The 16,642-nt window shown below is 48.1% G+C and overlaps 1 protein-coding gene across 1 annotated transcript; it reads right to left on the bottom strand.

The window, feature by feature from the left end:
- Nucleotides 1-282: 282 nt before the first annotated feature.
- Nucleotides 283-13,721, bottom strand: FAM98C (family with sequence similarity 98 member C). The gene is made up of 8 exons (XM_063140222.1): nucleotides 13,641-13,721; nucleotides 12,482-12,618; nucleotides 9,912-10,046; nucleotides 7,936-8,120; nucleotides 4,623-4,706; nucleotides 2,911-3,027; nucleotides 1,921-2,088; nucleotides 283-1,554 (listed from the first exon to the last, which is right to left on the bottom strand). Exons 1-8 carry the CDS (start codon nucleotides 13,661-13,663, stop codon nucleotides 1,417-1,419), a joined length of 987 nt encoding a protein of 328 aa, XP_062996292.1. The 5' UTR covers nucleotides 13,664-13,721; the 3' UTR covers nucleotides 283-1,416.
- Between the last annotated feature and the right edge of the window lie 2,921 nt (nucleotides 13,722-16,642).

Here is a 16,642-nt window from a genome sequence, read left to right as displayed (position 1 = left end):
GGGCTCTATAATTTTCAAACCAAGTTGTCTTTCCAGGAGATCCTGTTCTACCTGGTCTTTGCAGCCGCCCCAAGCCTCCTGTACCCTAACCCTTCGCTGTGTGTGCGCGCGCACGCAAGGAATCTGATCCCGTTCGAAAAACCCGCAAACCCTTGCCGATTTTTAACGTCGTCTTCTGTCCCAACCCTCCCAGAACCACCACCCGCAACACCGAAAGAGCAAACGGGGTAAAAACAAAGCTGTGGTTGTTGCGGTTTTAAAAAAGTACCTTTGCACGAAGAGTTTGAATTGCAAGTGCAAACATTTAATCTCAAGAATTACATTGGTGCTGTGCTGGATCCAGCCTTGTGATTTCAGTCCTGCCCACCTGCCCTCCTTGCAGCAGGAGTTGGGTGAGAGAAACATTAATTTACACCATTTCAACCGAAAGAATGCAGACTGTTTGATGCCACCACGGAGATGGCCCACAGGCTTAGAGTGTGTGTGTTTAGAATCCAAAGGAGTTATTCGCTCCAACTCCTACACTGGCTAACGATATAGCAGGTTTCCCCAACCTGGCAGCCTCCAGATGTGTTGGACTACAACTCCCAGCATCCCTCAGCTAGGGGATGCTGGGAGTTGTAGCCCAACACATCTGAAGGCTGCCAGGCTAGGAAAAGCTGCTACGTAGTGTCTCATCTGACTGAATACAGTATCAATGATGATTCTTTTATATACTTCGTTCCACACCCTCCAAAAAAAGGAAGGCTACCCAACACTCAAGTTTGGCTAGCGAAAGCCGGAAAACAAAATCTTGGGGAGAAATCCAGACCGTAGCTTCCCCGCGTCTTTGCCCCGTTGGCCTTTTTTATTTTGCCTGGAACAAGAACCGCTGCACCCTAACCAGACGGTTTCCAGGAAGTTAAGGCTGCAATCGCCTCGTTGGAAGAAAAATAAAAAGGACACCCCCACCCCACCCCCAAAAAACAGAGATGGCGTTCCCATTCCAAATACCTAACGGAAGTTTAGCAGCTCCACCTTCCCCTCCAAAGCAACTCAGGGAAGAATCCGTATGGCACCAAGTTACCGCACGGTAACAAACATCTGGGTCTGACAGCTTAAAGGTTAATTTGTCTTAAAATAAAAAAAAAGCGAGGGAGACATTTCTAAACACGCGCACTTCTGCTAAAGTCAGTGCTGCCGTCTTACTTCCAACCCTAAAATAATCACACCCTTATTTCAAAGCTGCGTTTTCCCCCATCTTTGGGAAAAGGCAACAACAGAACCACCTCTGAAGATTGGCATTGGCTTGGAGTGAACTTCTCACCAACGTGTCGGCCCCCCCCCAACCCCTCTCCACAGTTCCCTTCCTGAAACCTGTTCCCCACAGGTGAGGGTAGTTCTGACCACACCCCAGGCTGGAAAGGGTGGGTGGGGTTATTTTTTCTTCTTCTTGCCCCGTTTGCCCCAGCGCTGCTGGCCTCCCCCCTCCCGCCTCTTCTCCCACGTGGGCATAGGGGCCTCGATCTCGTTTGGACGCCCACCCCGGTCGGGGACGCCCCCCGTCATCAGCACCTGTAGGGAGGGAAGGTGGAGTTATTCCAGAGCTAGGCACCAGGGGGCAGCAAGGAGGGGATGGGCGTAATGGACAGGAAGCGCTGGGCAACTTCCTGTTCTCCCATCCCACGACTAATGCACAAATGCTGCCTTTTTTTGTGGGGGGGGGGATAAGTTGTCAGCACAATTACAGACAGTAGGTCAGGGGGCAGCACGCACTGAGCTTGGGTCAGGGGGTAAATAACCTGATTTGATTCATTTACGCAAAACTTCTGGAGTCATTGGGCAGTGAGCAATTTTATGGCATTGCTACACACACAGGCCTGGCTATAGAGCTCTCTTGCCCCCATTTGGGGGGGCCCAGGCTTCCTCTCCATCCCATACCTTGTTGATGGAGCAACTGGTCTTGTCCCGCGAGGAGCCGCTGCTGGTCTTGATGATACGTGAGAAGTCCTCCCTTGCTGCGAGCAGCTGGGCGAGGGTGACCTGGGAATCCCCGGAGAAGGACTGCCTCAAGGGTTTGAAGGCCTCTGCCATGGCTGTGGTACGGTCCTAGCAGGGACGAAAGTTACGGGAAATGAACAAGTGAATTATATATATATATATACACACACACACACACACACACGCACACACACACACAGACACTATTTTTATTGATTTTCAAGTAAGGACAAATACAATAAACACACAGAGTAAAAGAAAACACTCAACAACAATATAAATGTTCCCACAGCACCACTATAAAAAAGCATGGGTGTTCATTCCTTCAATAAGCACTTGGTACAGAAAAAGATGCAGGTTAAGTTAGAACCTCTGACCAAAAGGATTCCTGAGTCATTGGGGGTCTAGGTCAGCGGTTCTCAACCTGTGGGTCGCGACCCCTTTGGGGGTCGAATGACCCTTTCACAGGGGTCGCCTAAGACCATCGGAAAACATGTATTTCCGATGGTCTTAGGAACCGAGCTACATAATTTTGCTACATAACAGTAGCAAAATTACAGTTATGAAGTAGCAACGAAAATAATTTTATGGTTGGGGGTCACCACAACATGAGGAACTGTATTAAAGGGTCGTAGCATTAGGCAGGTTGAGAACCACTGGTCTAGGTTCTCCAGGATTCATATTAATAAATGTGGAAAAAGTCCAACCAGTTTTCCACAAATGTGTCTGATGTTATTTCTCCTCTTGCTAACCTGCTATGTTGTGTCAACTTATCATTTAAAGCTAGTTTCCAAATCTTATCAAACCAGCGTTGATGGTCATGAACAAGTGATTTGGCGCATAGCAGAGACGCAAACACTGCATCCTCCCCCTCCCCCCCCCCCCCGGTAACTTCAAGGAGCAGGCAGTGCCCCTGCTCCGACGTCTCACCTTTGCCCTCTCAGACCAATGAAAGGACGCAACGGTGACGTCAAAACGGGTGATCATCATGTGTTTGCGGCACTGGTACTCCGAACACAGCGCCTCCTGGATGCCCTTCAGTGCTTCCTAGTGTTTTATCGGCAGGGGGGGGGGGGGAAATGAGGACAAAAAGGTGTAGGAGACAAGTGTAGTGAGTTTGTTAGTGAGCAGAAATACAGACTCCGCAGAGTTCCAAAATGCTGCGAAGAGTCCTGTGTAGTCTAACACAGTGAGTAGATTTTAGGAGGCTTTAGCTGAGAGCCTCGTGTGGCGCAGAGTGGTAAAGCAGCAGTTTCTGCAGCTGAAACTCTCCCCACGGCCTGAGTTCGATCCCAGCGGTTCTCAGGCAGCCGGCTCAGATCGACTCAGCCTTCCATCCTCCCGAGGTCGGTAAAATGAGTACCCAGTTAGCTGGGGGAAAGGTAATCACGGCCAGGGAAGGCAACGGCAAACCACCCCGCTACATAAGGCCTGCCAAGAAAATGTCAGCGAAAGCTGGCGTCCCTCCAAGAGTCAGTAATGACCTCTCATAGTTATGCCATCCTTCGCTCATGAAGTCTTATCTCAAGATGAGCTGGGAGGTTTTTACTCCTAATGAGGCGGTAGAAAAGACAATTTCCCAACTTGCCCGAGGGACACCTGCCCCCCCGCTTCTTCTAAGAGGGGGGAGGGGAAGCAGCCTGTCAGCTCCTGAGCCGAGAAGCCTATAAGACCCATTGCACAGGCTTCATGCTTCGGCCTCACTTTAGGAGGAACCGTGCAACTGGCCTGGGGAATCTGCTGTGGCTCAAAGGGACAGCTTCCGTCTATCGTGGGAAAGAGGGGGCAACAGACACCCAGCTATGAGAGCTTGATTAGCCGGAAGGAGGCGCTAACTTTCATTGCACGTATATAGTCTGCATCCATTTTCTATCAATAAACTGTCATCCTTTTGCACAAGTGACCTGTTTCATCTTGATTGCCAAAGGAACGTGTGGAGAGGGAGACATTTTTCTCTCTCTTTCAAAACACTAGATCCCAACGGGGTCATCCCATGAAGCTGATGGGTGGGAGATCCAGGACAAATAAAAGGAAGGACTTCTTCACACAGCGCAGAGTTAAATTATGGAACTCACTACCACATAGTGATGGCCACCAATCTGGATGGCTGTAAAAGGGGGTTGGAAAATTCCTGGAGGAGAAGGCTATCCATGGCTACTAGCCCTGATGGTCGTGTGCGATCTCCGGTATTCGAGGCAATAAGCCTGGGTGCACCAGTTGCTGGGGAACATGGGCGGGAGGGTGCTGTTGCAGCATGTCCTGCCTTGTGGGTGGTTGGCCACGGTGTCAACAAAGTGCTGGACTAGATGGACCCTTGGCCTGATCCAACCTCAGGGCTCTTCTTAAGTTCTTATGAACCTGATGGATGATTTGGATCTGGCAGAATCAGAATCCAACAAGGAAGTTTAGCATCCAACTATCACAAAAAGCAGGATATAAGAGTACGTAATAAAAATAAATTAAAGTTCCCCAGCAACTGGTGCACATTGGCATATTACCTGTGATACAAGAGATCGCACAGAGCCATCAGGACTAGCAGCCGTTGATGAATTTGTCTAACCCCCTTCTAAAGCCATCCAAACTGGTGGCCATCTTGGGGTGGGAGGTGTCTCGGGGAAACCCCGGCATCGATCCGCTCCTACCCATTCCGCAGAGGTCGGCGGGACCTTCAGGAGTGGCGCCATCTGCTGGTGCTCTGGGGGTAGCGTAGAAAGTACCTCGGAGATCTAAGGAGGAGACCACAAGTTTAGCTGTTTGGGAAAGAGAAAGAAATAGACAATTTGCATATTGGGGGTGGAGCCAAAGCAGCAGCTGGGGGGGGGGGGCACATGCAGGGGAGGAGGAGGAGAAACAAGATGCTTCCACCCCTAAATACGCCTGAGGCAACCACCCCACCCCACCCCAGAAAAAAAAGTTTTCGAAATCTAACACTTTGCATGATATTTAGATGGAACGTTGGAAACAGACTAAGAACTTAGAAGCATAGAATAGCAGAGTTGGAAGGGGCCTACAAGGTCATCGAGTCCAACCCCCTGCTCAGTGCAGGAATCCACCCTAAAGCATCCCTGACAGATGGTTGTCCAGCTGCCTCTTGAATGACTCCAGTGTGGGAGAGCCCACAACCTCCCTAGGTAACTGGTTCCATTGTCGTACTGCTCTAACAGTCAGGAAGTTTTTCCTGATGTCCAGCTGGAATCTGGCTTCCTGTAACTTGAGCCCGTTATTCCATGTCCTGCACTCTGGGAGGATCGAGAAGAGATCCTGGCCCTCCTCTGCATGGCAACCTTTTAAGTATTTGAAGAGTGCTATCATGTCTCCCCTCCATCTTCTCTTCTCCAGGCTAAACATGCCCAGTTCTTTCCGTCTCTCTTCATAGGGCTCTGTTTCCAGACCTCTGATCATCCTGGTTGCCCTCCTCTGAACACGCTCCAGCTTGTCTGCATCCTCCTTGAAGTGTGGAGCCCAGAACTGGACACAATACTCTAGATGAGGCCTAACCAGGGCTGAATAGAGAGGAACCAGGACCTCACGTGATTTGGAAGCTATACTTCTATTAATGCAGCCCAAATTAGCATTTGCCTTTCTTGCAGCCATATCACACTGTTGGCTTATATTCAGCTTGCAATCTACAATTCCAAGATCCTTCTCGTTTGTAGTATTGCTGAGCCAAGTATCTTCACATATATTATCTCAGTGATCCTTACAACAACCCTGAAAGTGTCTATATTATCCATGTATTGCAGATAGGGCGGCTGAAGCGCTGGGGGACTTGCCTGAGGCCACCTAGTGAGTTTGTGGCAGAGATGAAGTTTGGAGCAGGAGTTTCTTGGGTCATAAGTGATGCTGTTAGCTGTACACCACACCCCGCTCTGCAAACCTAGCTTTTGCTTTATCAGGTGGCTTACTGTGTCTGACCAACAAGGCTCTGTTGAGCTAGAATAACTAACAAGAGTTGATGGGACGCTTTCCCCAATAACTTAACCCTTGTGTTGTGCCCTGAAGGGTAGAAATTGTTAACTGGCGGCCCGTGAGCTGCAAATCCACTCTACCAGGGTGATTTTGTCTGCCCCTCCTCAAAAGAAGCCTGTCCGTTGTGTTCATGCAAATCACTTCCCCCGGGCATTCCCCCCAACTGAAAGGCGGCAAAGCCAGAGGAGCGACTCGTGCAGAGAGGCAACGGGGAACCTCCTCCAAGGGCAGGTGCTTCTGTATCTATCAGAGATACTGAAAGATCCAATTGCACCTGGTGCAGAGCTGACGCGGAGCGAGGGAGACGGGGGCAGCCCGAGGGAACATCAAGGCCTGCTTCATTTGGACTCCCTTGCTGCCTCTGCCAACAGGAGATGAGCAGTGAAGACAAAGCCATTCCACCAACCCTGAAAACAATCCACTCATTCCCCGCCCCCTTTCTTTTCCTTCCCATTTTCCTTCTACGTCATGACTTTTTAGATTCTAAGCCTTTGGGCAGGGGCTGCCTTAATTTATGAATGGATGAGCGTCTTTTTTGAATTGAGGAGCGAGATAAAAAAATACTTGAGATTATTATTATTATTATTTACATTTATATACCACCCCATAGCCGAAGCTCTCTGGGCGCTTTACAGAAGTTGAAAACAGTGAACATTGAAAAGAAATATACAAAATTTAAAACCATAAAAAGCATAAAATACAAACGAAAACAGACAATATCCACTTAAAAACAACTGTTCTGGGGTCAGTTAAAAAATTCAACATATGCTGTTAAATGCCTGGGAGAAAAGTCTTGACCTGGTGCCGAAAACATAACAATGTTGGCGCCAGGCAAGCTTCGTCGGGGAGATCATTCCATAATTGGGGGGGGGGGGGCACCATTGAAAAGACCCTCTCCCTTGTTGCTGTACTCCAAGCTTCCCTTGGAGTAGGCACCTGGAGGAGGACTTTAGATGTTGAGAGTAGTGTACGAGTAGGTTCCGGTCAGGGGAGGCACTCCATCAGGTTTTATTTATTTATTTATTTAGAATATTTATATACCGCTCCCCATTGAAAATTTTCGGAGCAGTGTACAAAGTAAAATGAAAATAAAAACAAAATACAAAAGTTAAAACAAAATTTAAAAAGAAGCAAAAATCAGAAATCCAAGGCTGCATGTTAAAGAAAGGCTTCTTGGAATAATGATGTTTTCAGGAGGCGCCGAAAGGAGTACAAGGTCGGAGGCTGCCTGACCTCCAGAGGCAGGGAATTCCACAGGAGGGGGGCCACCACGCTGAAGGCTCTTCCCCTGGTGGATTCCAATCGGAGGATGGATCTAGGTGGAACCACCAGGAGCAGGCCCTCGGATGACCTCAGTGACCGGGCAGGTTGGTAAGGGAGAAGGCGCTCTCTCAGGTATCCTGGTCCCAAGTTGTTTAGGTATTGTGGCTCCAAGCCGTGTAGGACTTTATAGGCTAAAACCAGCACCTTGAATCGGGCTCAGAAACATACAGGCAGCCAATGCAAGCGGGCCAGAGTGGATCTTATATGCTTGAACCTTCTGGTTCCGGTTATCAATCTGGCCGCTGCATTTTGCACAAGCTGCAGTTTCCGAACCGTCTTCAAAGGCAGATAAGTCAATCCACCCCCGCTGCCCCTCCAGAAGGAAGCAAGGACAGAGTCGTAAATCAGACAGTGCTCAGCATTTGTTGCCTTACAGAAGCCCGCTAGAAGCTCTCTTGCAGCACAGTTTGAGAGTTTCTGCCTTTAAAGTTTTTAAAAAACCAACCGAGACTCCCAGACTTTATCACGATTTCCTTCATTCCGAGCGTAGGTCAGGGGTATGAGTGAGGGGCACGTCTGGATCCCTCCCTCTCGGGCCCAGCTACAGACCCTGCATTTTCAATTCCTTCCAGCATTATTAAGGACCAGAAACTGAAGTGCCACCAGCACCAACCCACGGCACAGAGGCACGTCAAGTAAAATCTCCCGCCCATCCATTCTCACCTTGGACTCTACGTCAGCCATGAGCTGGCGGATGGAGCAGGACGGATCCGGTTCCGGCATTCCCAGGGACTGGCAGATGAGCTGGAGCTCACTCATAGCTTCGCCAGCTCTGTGTCCTTGCTCAGGCGAAGAGGGCTTTTTCCGGGCCTGGAGTCGAGCTGCGAGGAGCTCTGAGCTCAAGAAATCTGGAGGATGGGGGAGTTTAAAGAGAGCTAGGTTAATGTCTTTGCATTTATTAGTAAACGGATATCCTGCAGAACCTCAGGGCACAAGAGTTCCCAGAGGGGCCAACAGTGAAAGACTTTTTTTTTTAAAAAAAAAATCACAATTAAAGATAAAAACAGATATTCGCTACCGGGCCAGGTTTAAGGTTCTTGTACTTGTGTACAAAGCCCTAAACAACTTGGGACCAGGATACCTGAGAGAGAGAGCGCCTTCTCCCTTACCTACTGAGGTCATCCAAGGGCCTGCTCCTGGTGGTTCCACCTAGATCCAACCTCTGATTGGAATCCACCAGGGGAAGAGCCTTCAGCGTGGTGGCCCCCCTCCTGTGGAACTCCCTGCCTCTGGAGGTCAGGCAGGCGCCAACCTTGTACTCCTTTCGGCGCCTTCTGAAAACATCTTTATTCCAAGAAGCCTTTCTTTAACATGCAGCCTTGGATTTCTGATTTTTGCTTCTTTTTAAATTTTGTTTTAACTGTTTTATTCTGTTTTTATTTTCATTTTACCTTGTACACCGCTCCGAAATTTTTCAATGGGGAGCGGTATATAAATATTCTAAATAAATAATAATAAATAATAAAAACAGCAGATAAAACATGATCAATCAGTAAAACTGGCGAGCAAGTTAAAACTTGCACAGTGGCTAAAATATTTGAAAATGCTGGGAGAATAAAAAGGTCTTCGCACCTAGGACTGTGATCTTGGAGCAAGGAGGACAGAACGAAAAAGGAGCCAGTGAGAGGTATCTCCGACAGGAGCATCCCAGGCTGCGTGAACACAGGGGGCTCTTGTTCTAGAACTCAGGAGTACAACACCCATCACTCCCAAGCCAGTTTACCATGCAGTCCAACAGCTCTGGAAGGCACCAGGCTGGGAACAGCTTCAGTAAACCAATGCACCTGCACCCCTCCTAGAATTACACACTCCTGTGCAGCAAGCTAGCATGTCATGTCACATTTGCTCAGCTGGAAAGGCCTTGGCCTGCAGAGGGATGGGTGACTGCATGTGGATGTTTGCTATGGATTATTCTTGTACTTATGTACAAAGCCCTAAACAACTTGGGACCAGGATACTTGAGAGAGTGCCTTCTCCCCTACCAACCTGCCCGGTCACTGAGGTCATCCGAGGACATGCTCCTGGTGGTTCCACATAGATCCATCCTCCGATTTGAGTCCACCAGGGGAAGAGCCTTCAGCGTGGTGGCCCCCCTCCTGCGGAATTCCCTGCCTCTGGAGGTCAGGCAGGTGCCAACTTTGTACTCCTTTCGGTGGCGCCTGAAAACATCATTGTTCCAGGAAGCCTGTCCTTAATGTCCTGCTATGAGTCACTGTATTTTAATTTAATTTAATTAATTTATTACATTTTTATACCGCCCAGTAGCCGAAGCTCTCTGTTTTATTCTGTGTTTATTTTCATTCTATCTTGTACACCGCTCTGAAATTTTCAATGGGGAGCGGTATATAAATATTGTAAATAAATAAATTCACAGGAGAGACTCAGAATTCCCCGAATACAAGGGGGTAAAATCCAGCACAAGTCCTACTTAGAGTAGACCCTTTGAAATGAATGGGATTTAAGTTTGGCAGGACTCATTGAAGTCCCATTCATTTCAAGGGTTCTACTCTAAATAAGACTTGAGCTGGGTTTTACTCTAAATCTTCTGATTGTGGAGAGTGATTAAACATCCATTGTGGCCCCACAGCTGCAGAGAAGAAATGGGAGGGGGGGAACGACTCATTCCTCTCTGGACTTACACAGGAGCTGGAGGCAGTTCTCTGGGGTGCTGAGTCTGGATCTTAGGTCCCCCGTAGTCAGCGAGGGATAAGGACAAAACAGCTCGCTAAGAAGGCCGTTCACTTCGATCTGGAATGTCTCGGCGTCCTCAGGACCTGATAGAACAAAACAGCTCATGAAATAAAGATAATCTTCTTGCCAGAACGTTTTTTTTTTTTTTAAAAAATTAAAAATGGATGACTGAGAACCATTTTGAGACAGTTGGAAGCTTTGCATCTTGGATAGCTTCTTTAGAGTTCTGATTGAAACCTGGAACGGATTCAGCGCCCCACTGATAGCGGACCTTGTTGTTTATTCGTTCAGTCGCTTCCAACTTTTCGTGACTTCATGGACCAGCCCACGCCAGAGCTTTCTGTCGGCCGTCGCCACCCCCAGCTCCCCCAAGGTCAAGTCTGTCACCTCCAGAATATCATCCCTCCATCTTGCCCTTGGTCGGCCCCTCTTCCTTTTGCCTTCCGCTTTCCCTAGCATCAGCCTCATCTCCAGGGTATCCTGTCTTCTCATTATGTGGCCAAAGTACTTCCGTTTTGCCTTTAATACCATTCCCTCAAGTGAGCAGTCTGGCTTGATTTCCTGGAGTATGGACTGTTTTGATCTTCTTGCAGTCCAAGGCACTCTCAGAATTGTCCTCCAACACCCCAGTTCAAAAGCATCTATCTTCCTTCGCTCAGCCTTCCTTATGGTCCAGCTCTCGCAGCCATAGGTTACTACGGGGAATACCATTGCTTTAACTATGCGGACCTTTGTTGTCAGTGTGGTGTCTCTGCTCTTAACTATTTTATCGAGATTTTACGGGGAAGATATACTTCTAAAACAGAGAATTGGAGTGGGAGGGGGTCCTGGGGGCCATCTAGTCAAACCTCCTGCTTGATGCAGGAAATCCAGAGCTCCCTGAGAGATGCAGGAAATCCAGCCTCTGCCTGAAGACCTCCAGGGAAGGAGACCCCTCCCCATGCCAGATAATTGGCTGCACTGTCAAACTAACCCTATCATCAAGAATGTTCAACCAAGATCTCTGCTTCCATAGCAGTTTGCTACTCAATAGGAAAGGGGTGGGGAACATGCGGACCCCACTGCTGATGGCAAACCCCACACCCCCAGCTGACCTGCCATTGAAATTCAGTGGTAAACTACTATGGAACACGACAACAGCCAAATTTAGATTGTTTTCAAGGTAAATTTGGCCATTGTAGCATTCTGCTACTGAAAATAAGCAGCAAATCGGTGATTATTTTTTGTCACCACCGCTGCGGAATTCTGGCGGGCAGAAGTAGCAGCAAGAGCGTGGCCCACGGGTGTGTGTGTGTTGCAGAAATGGCAACCAGATCTTCTGAAATTGCCCACACCTGCTCAAGGACATCAGAAAAAGAACAGATGCCAATTATCCTATGTAACTACCCTAATTTGCATATTATTATTATTATTATTATTATTATTATTATTATATTTATTTGTATCCCGCCTTTTGCCCAATGCTGGGCCTCAAGGCGGCCTTACAAAGTTTAAAACATACATTGGGGATGGACGGACATAAACGTTTAAAATACACAACAAAATTATAAGACATTAACATAAATGGAGGACCAAATTATTCTCTAAAGGCCTGCTGGAACAAAAAAGTTTTAGCCTGCTTCCGAAAGCCCATCAAAGAGGGAGCCAGCCTAACTTCCCCAGAGCACTGGAGCAGCCACCGAGAAGGCCCTGTCCCATGTTCCCACCATGTGCTCCTGTGAAGAAGGTGGGACTGAAAGAAGGGCCTCTCCAGAAGATCTCAAAGCACAGGCAGGCTCATAAGGGAGAATACGGGCTTTCAAATAGGGAAGTTTGCCAGAAAAAAAAATCCCCACAGCACTGCCCCATGGACTGCCCTCCCGTGGCCTCCTTGTAGATTCTCCCTACAGTTTGCTTGGTAGGCCTGATCTGTCATTTCCCCTCACAGGTGGCACACTGGACCCACAGAACCTTTCAGCCACCAGTTCCACAGGTTAAGGGCCCAACACAAGCACCAAAGCCATAAATGAAAACTGAAACACACTGGTCTACGTTACATTTGGGCTGTTTCTTTTCAGAGTTTAACAGTCACACAACAGTGACGAAGTCCCCGAATGGGATTCTTTGCTGGGGGGGAAGGGGCCAGTTGTGAAGTGGTAAATGTCGCAGACCAATGCACCCAAGGGGTGTCCAAAAATGCAGCCACTGGTGTGGATCCATCTCAACCAACCAGCTCTAGAGTTTTCATCTAGCAGGTCTTCTGTAAAGCTATAGGTCTGAATTGCCTGCCTCAACATACTTTGCATTACAACAGGGGAAAGTATACTGTTGCTGAAAATCCCTTTTCTCCCAACTACCCTGAGGATTGTAGCTAAATTCAGAGGAAACAGGGAAGACTGAGGGGTGGGGCAGATAAGTGCTGGGGTAGGCGGAGCCCTGGCTCCACCACAGCACTGCTCCTGCCCCTCCTCCCTCATCTACAGCTCCTGCCCAAGGGATTTTTATTTTTTTTTGCTGCCCACAAAACCAGGTTGCCTACCGCGAGTGGGATTCACATCCTCTTCTAGCGGGCAAAAGGTCCGGAGCTCTGAAACCAGCCAAGAGCAGAGCGCTGTGAACTGTGGGCTGGAGACGCCTCCTTCTGCTACCTGGGCAAAGGTCTCCATCGACAGGCACCTGTAGGAGCGAGAGATCAGGAAGGTGGACCAGAGAACCCCAGCTAACATTCGTCTCCTGGGATTCCCTCATCACATGCACCAGCCTTCCCTGGCTGGTACACTCCAGATGCTATTATTATTAATTATTATTATATTTATTTGTATTTATTTGCCCAATAAATAAATTTAAAACATATACATTTTAAAACCTATGAAAAAATATACAAAAGTTAAAAATTAAATATATTACAATATTAGAACATTAAATATTTAAAATACATGACAATTTTAAAGTCCTAAGCACAGACAGAGGCCCAGATTATTCGCCAAAGGCCTGTTGGAACAAAAAAGTATTTGCGTGCCTCCTAAAGCCCATCAAGGAGGGAGCCAGCCTAGCTTCCCCGGGAAGAGAGTTCCAGAGCACTGCAGCAGCCACCGAGGAGGCCCCGTCCCATGTTCCCACCCAGCGCGCTGTGAAGATGGTGGGACTGAAAGGTCTTCTCCAGAAGATCTCAAAGCACGGGCGGCTCATAAGGGAGAATACGGCCTTTCAAATAACCTGGACCCGAGCCGTATAGATGGCTTATAAGTCCCATCAGCCCCAGGCAGGAAATGATAGGAGTTGTAGTCCAAAGCACTGGGAGGGCCCCAGGCTGGGGAAGACGGGCTTCCATTATTTATTTTATTTGTTACATTTCTATCCCGCCTTTCCTCTTGCCAAGAACTTTTATCTTGTACACGATCCTCCTCCTCCTCCTCTCCTCCGTTTTATCCTCACTCACAACAACCCTGTGAGGAAGGTTAGGCTGGCTCAGAGTCACCCAGCGTGCTACAAGGCTGAGGGGGGACTCGAACCCGGGTCTCCCCAGTCTCGGCCCAAGGCTCTCACCCAGCTTTTCCCAACCTGGGGCCTTTCAGGTGTGCTGGACCACAACACATCTGGCTGGGGCATGCTGGGAGTTGTAGTCCCACACGTCTGGAGGGCCCCCCAGGTTGGGAGAGGCTGCTTTAACCACTAGGCCACACTGTCTCTCCTTATACCCCTCCACTCCGCTTCCTTCCATGACTTCGGCAGGACGCAGCGCAGCCCGACCTCGACGACGTCCGCATCCCAACAGCGCATGCGCGCGGCTGGAAGCTCGCTAAGCTTCCCCGCCTTGCGTCAATTGGCTCAAGCGAGGCCCGCCTCAGACACCGCGACGGGCATTTCCGTTGGCCGAGCCTTCCAGCCAATGAGAGCCTTTTCTGGATAAAAAAAAATACATACGATACAACCTCTCCCGCCCCCTCCACTATTTACAGGCTCCTCGCAGCACCGCGCCTTGGATTGGCTGAAAATTGCCTCAGCAACCGGGAGTTTGTCTTTCCCTCCCACCCGCGCTCACCAATTAAGAGTCCTTTCTGGCATTACAGGGAGAGACTTCAGCCAATTGAAGGCCACCGTTGCACACGCCCCGCCCCTTTCGCTATGGCAACCAGCCAGACACCGGTGGAGATGAAAATCCCACCTGGCATCCAATCAGAGCCTCGCTCTGCCCCACCGCCTGATCTGACTTACCTTGCAAGGAAGCGGGGGCGGCTTTTAGAGAGAAGCCCCGCTTGCACGCCTCGCAGCAGGCAGGAGAGCTTCGTGGGCGCCTCAGGCTTGCCAGCTTTTGTCTCATCAAACCAGAGTGCCCCTGAGCATGTGCAGACATCAATCCTCCCCCCCAGTCAGAAATTAAAGCTTCTTTTCAACCCTTCCCCCCCCCTCAAAAAAACAAGGTCAAAATGCCCCTGAGCATGTGTGGACATCACTCCGAACCAGAGATGAAAGCTTTTTACCTCCCCCACCAAAAACCCAAGGTCAGAATGCTCCTGAGCATGTGCAGACATCACTCCGAACCAGAGATGAAAGCTTATTTTCAACCATCCCCCCCCAAAAAGGTCAAAATGCTCCTGAGCATGTGCAGACATCACTCCGAACCAGAGATGAAAGCTTCTTTTCAACCCTCCCCCTCAAAAAAAGGTCAAAATGCTCCTGAGCATGTGCAGACATCACTCCGAACCAGAGATGAAAGCTTCTTTTCAACCCTCCCCCCCCCAAAAAACCCAAGGTCAAAATACTCCTGAGCATGTGCAGACATCACTCCGAACCAGAGATGAAAGCTTCTTTTCAACCCTCCTCCCCAAAAAGAACTCGAGGTCAAAATGCCCCCATGCATGTGTGGACATCACTCCCAGTCAGATGAAAGCTTTTCAACCCCTCCCCTCCTAAAATAAACCCCAAGGTCAAAATGCCCCTGAGCATGTGCGGATAGTTTTTCTCCCATTGTAAGGCTTGAATTCAACAGGATTTACTCCCCAGTGTGCGTTTTGTATTGCTGGTAGGTTAGTGTAAAAGAGGGATAAACAGCCATATTAGTCTCTCGCAACAAAAACAGCAGAGGTGCTTTAAAGATGGAAGACCTTTATTCTGGCGTAAACTTTCAAGGCCACTGTACACTTCATCAGATGCACGAAGAGTTAACCTCAAATTGGCGGGTTCATATATAACTCATGCTGGGAGCAGATGTAAATTGCACTTTCTGCATTTCATTTCCCTCTGACAACACAGCTTGCATCTCCTGTGCCACCCCACCCCCCACACCGACCCCAGGAGTGTAATCCCATGCATGTTTAGACAGAAAAAAGTACTACGACTCCCAGCATTCCCAGCCAGTATAGCTGGCTAGGAAAAAGCTGGGAGCCTTGGGATTTTTCCCTGTCTAAATAGGCTAGGGTGACCATAGGAAAAGAAGGACAGGGCTCTTGTATCTTTAACAGTTGTATTGAAAAAGGAAGTTCAGCAGGTATCATTTGTATATATGGGGAACCTGGTGAAATTCTCTCTTCATCACAACAGTTAAAGCTGCAGGTGCCCTGCCCTCTTTTAAATCTGGTCACAGTATAGTTGCAGTATAGCTCCTGCAGCTTTAACTGTTGTGATGAAGAGGAAATTACACCAGGTGCGACATGCATACAAATGACACCTGCTGAAATTCCCTTTTCTATTTCTATGCAACTGTTAAAGATACAGGAGCCCTGTCCTCCTTTTCATAGGTTCACCCTAAAATAGGCATGTAATTGCACCCTGAATCTGTCAATTTCAGATTAAAACTTTGTGCATCTGATGCAGTGGATTGTGGCCACGAAAGTTTATGCCAGAATAGTGTTTTCATAAGCTTTAAGGTGCCACAAGATTCTTGGTGGGGTGTTGTTTTTTTAAGCAACAACTGCACTCTTGTGGACTAGTAACTTTTTGGGATGCATTTGTGAGGCTGGCTGAAGGTGTTTAATGGCCTTTGATGGCTATTGCTTATTCTGTGCCAATGCAGTGGGTGTTACAGACCATTTGTCCAGCTTTTAAAAGCAGCGCAGAGCCTTAAGGAGAGAGATTTGTAATTCTGAATTTTAACAAGGGGTGAGGAAGAAACCTGAAGTTTTTAGGAGTCAGTTGGAAACGAGATGCAGCTTATGTTATACTAACGCATTATGTGTCTGAAGGATACCTATTTCGTGGGATTTTTCTTCATGACGAACCTTATGAATCAGTTTTTTAAAAAAATTAGGATCAAGAAAACACTCCTCTTTTCATCCAACGCAAAATGAACAAAATACCAAGCTATTTCTCTCTGTGTGTGTTTTTAATTTACAACGTACATTTTTAAATAGAGCATCCTCTACCAATGTCCTCTGTACCGCTCTTTTAAAAATCTTTTTTAAAATACACAGAAATTACAATATTGAATATACAAATCTGATAAAATACTTAAAACAGGAAATAAAATAAGTTAGGCAACCACAAAAAAGAAGTGATCATTATGCTTGTCATATCAACCTCCTTTCCCTCGCCTTCTGGTTTTGGTTCATGAACCTTTTCTTTTAAATATATAAAACAGAATGAAAAACCATCTCGGGCGACAATATATCAGACCCCCTGACTTCTCCCCATTTTCGTGGTTTGTGTCCCTGCTGTGCAGCTTCCGCGACTGGTGTGTTCCTAGTGCAAAGTGCAATACCCA

Source organism: Elgaria multicarinata, chromosome 13 (assembly GCF_023053635.1).
Source record: "Elgaria multicarinata webbii isolate HBS135686 ecotype San Diego chromosome 13, rElgMul1.1.pri, whole genome shotgun sequence".
Classification (NCBI taxonomy): Eukaryota; Metazoa; Chordata; class Lepidosauria; order Squamata; family Anguidae; genus Elgaria; species Elgaria multicarinata.
The sequence above is the reverse complement of the archived record's forward strand: the minus strand, read 5'-3'. Positions and strand labels throughout refer to the sequence as shown.

Coding starts and splice junctions, on each gene's coding strand:
- FAM98C (XM_063140222.1), bottom strand. CDS start 13,663: ATGGAAGGAAGCGGAGTGGAGGG. Junction 8,121..9,911: donor GAACTGCCTCCAGCTCCTGT/GTAAGTCCAGAG, acceptor CCCATCCTCCAG/ATTTCTTGAGCTCAGAGCTC. Junction 1,555..1,920: donor CCAGTTGCTCCATCAACAAG/GTATGGGATGGA, acceptor CCCTCCCTACAG/GTGCTGATGACGGGGGGCGT.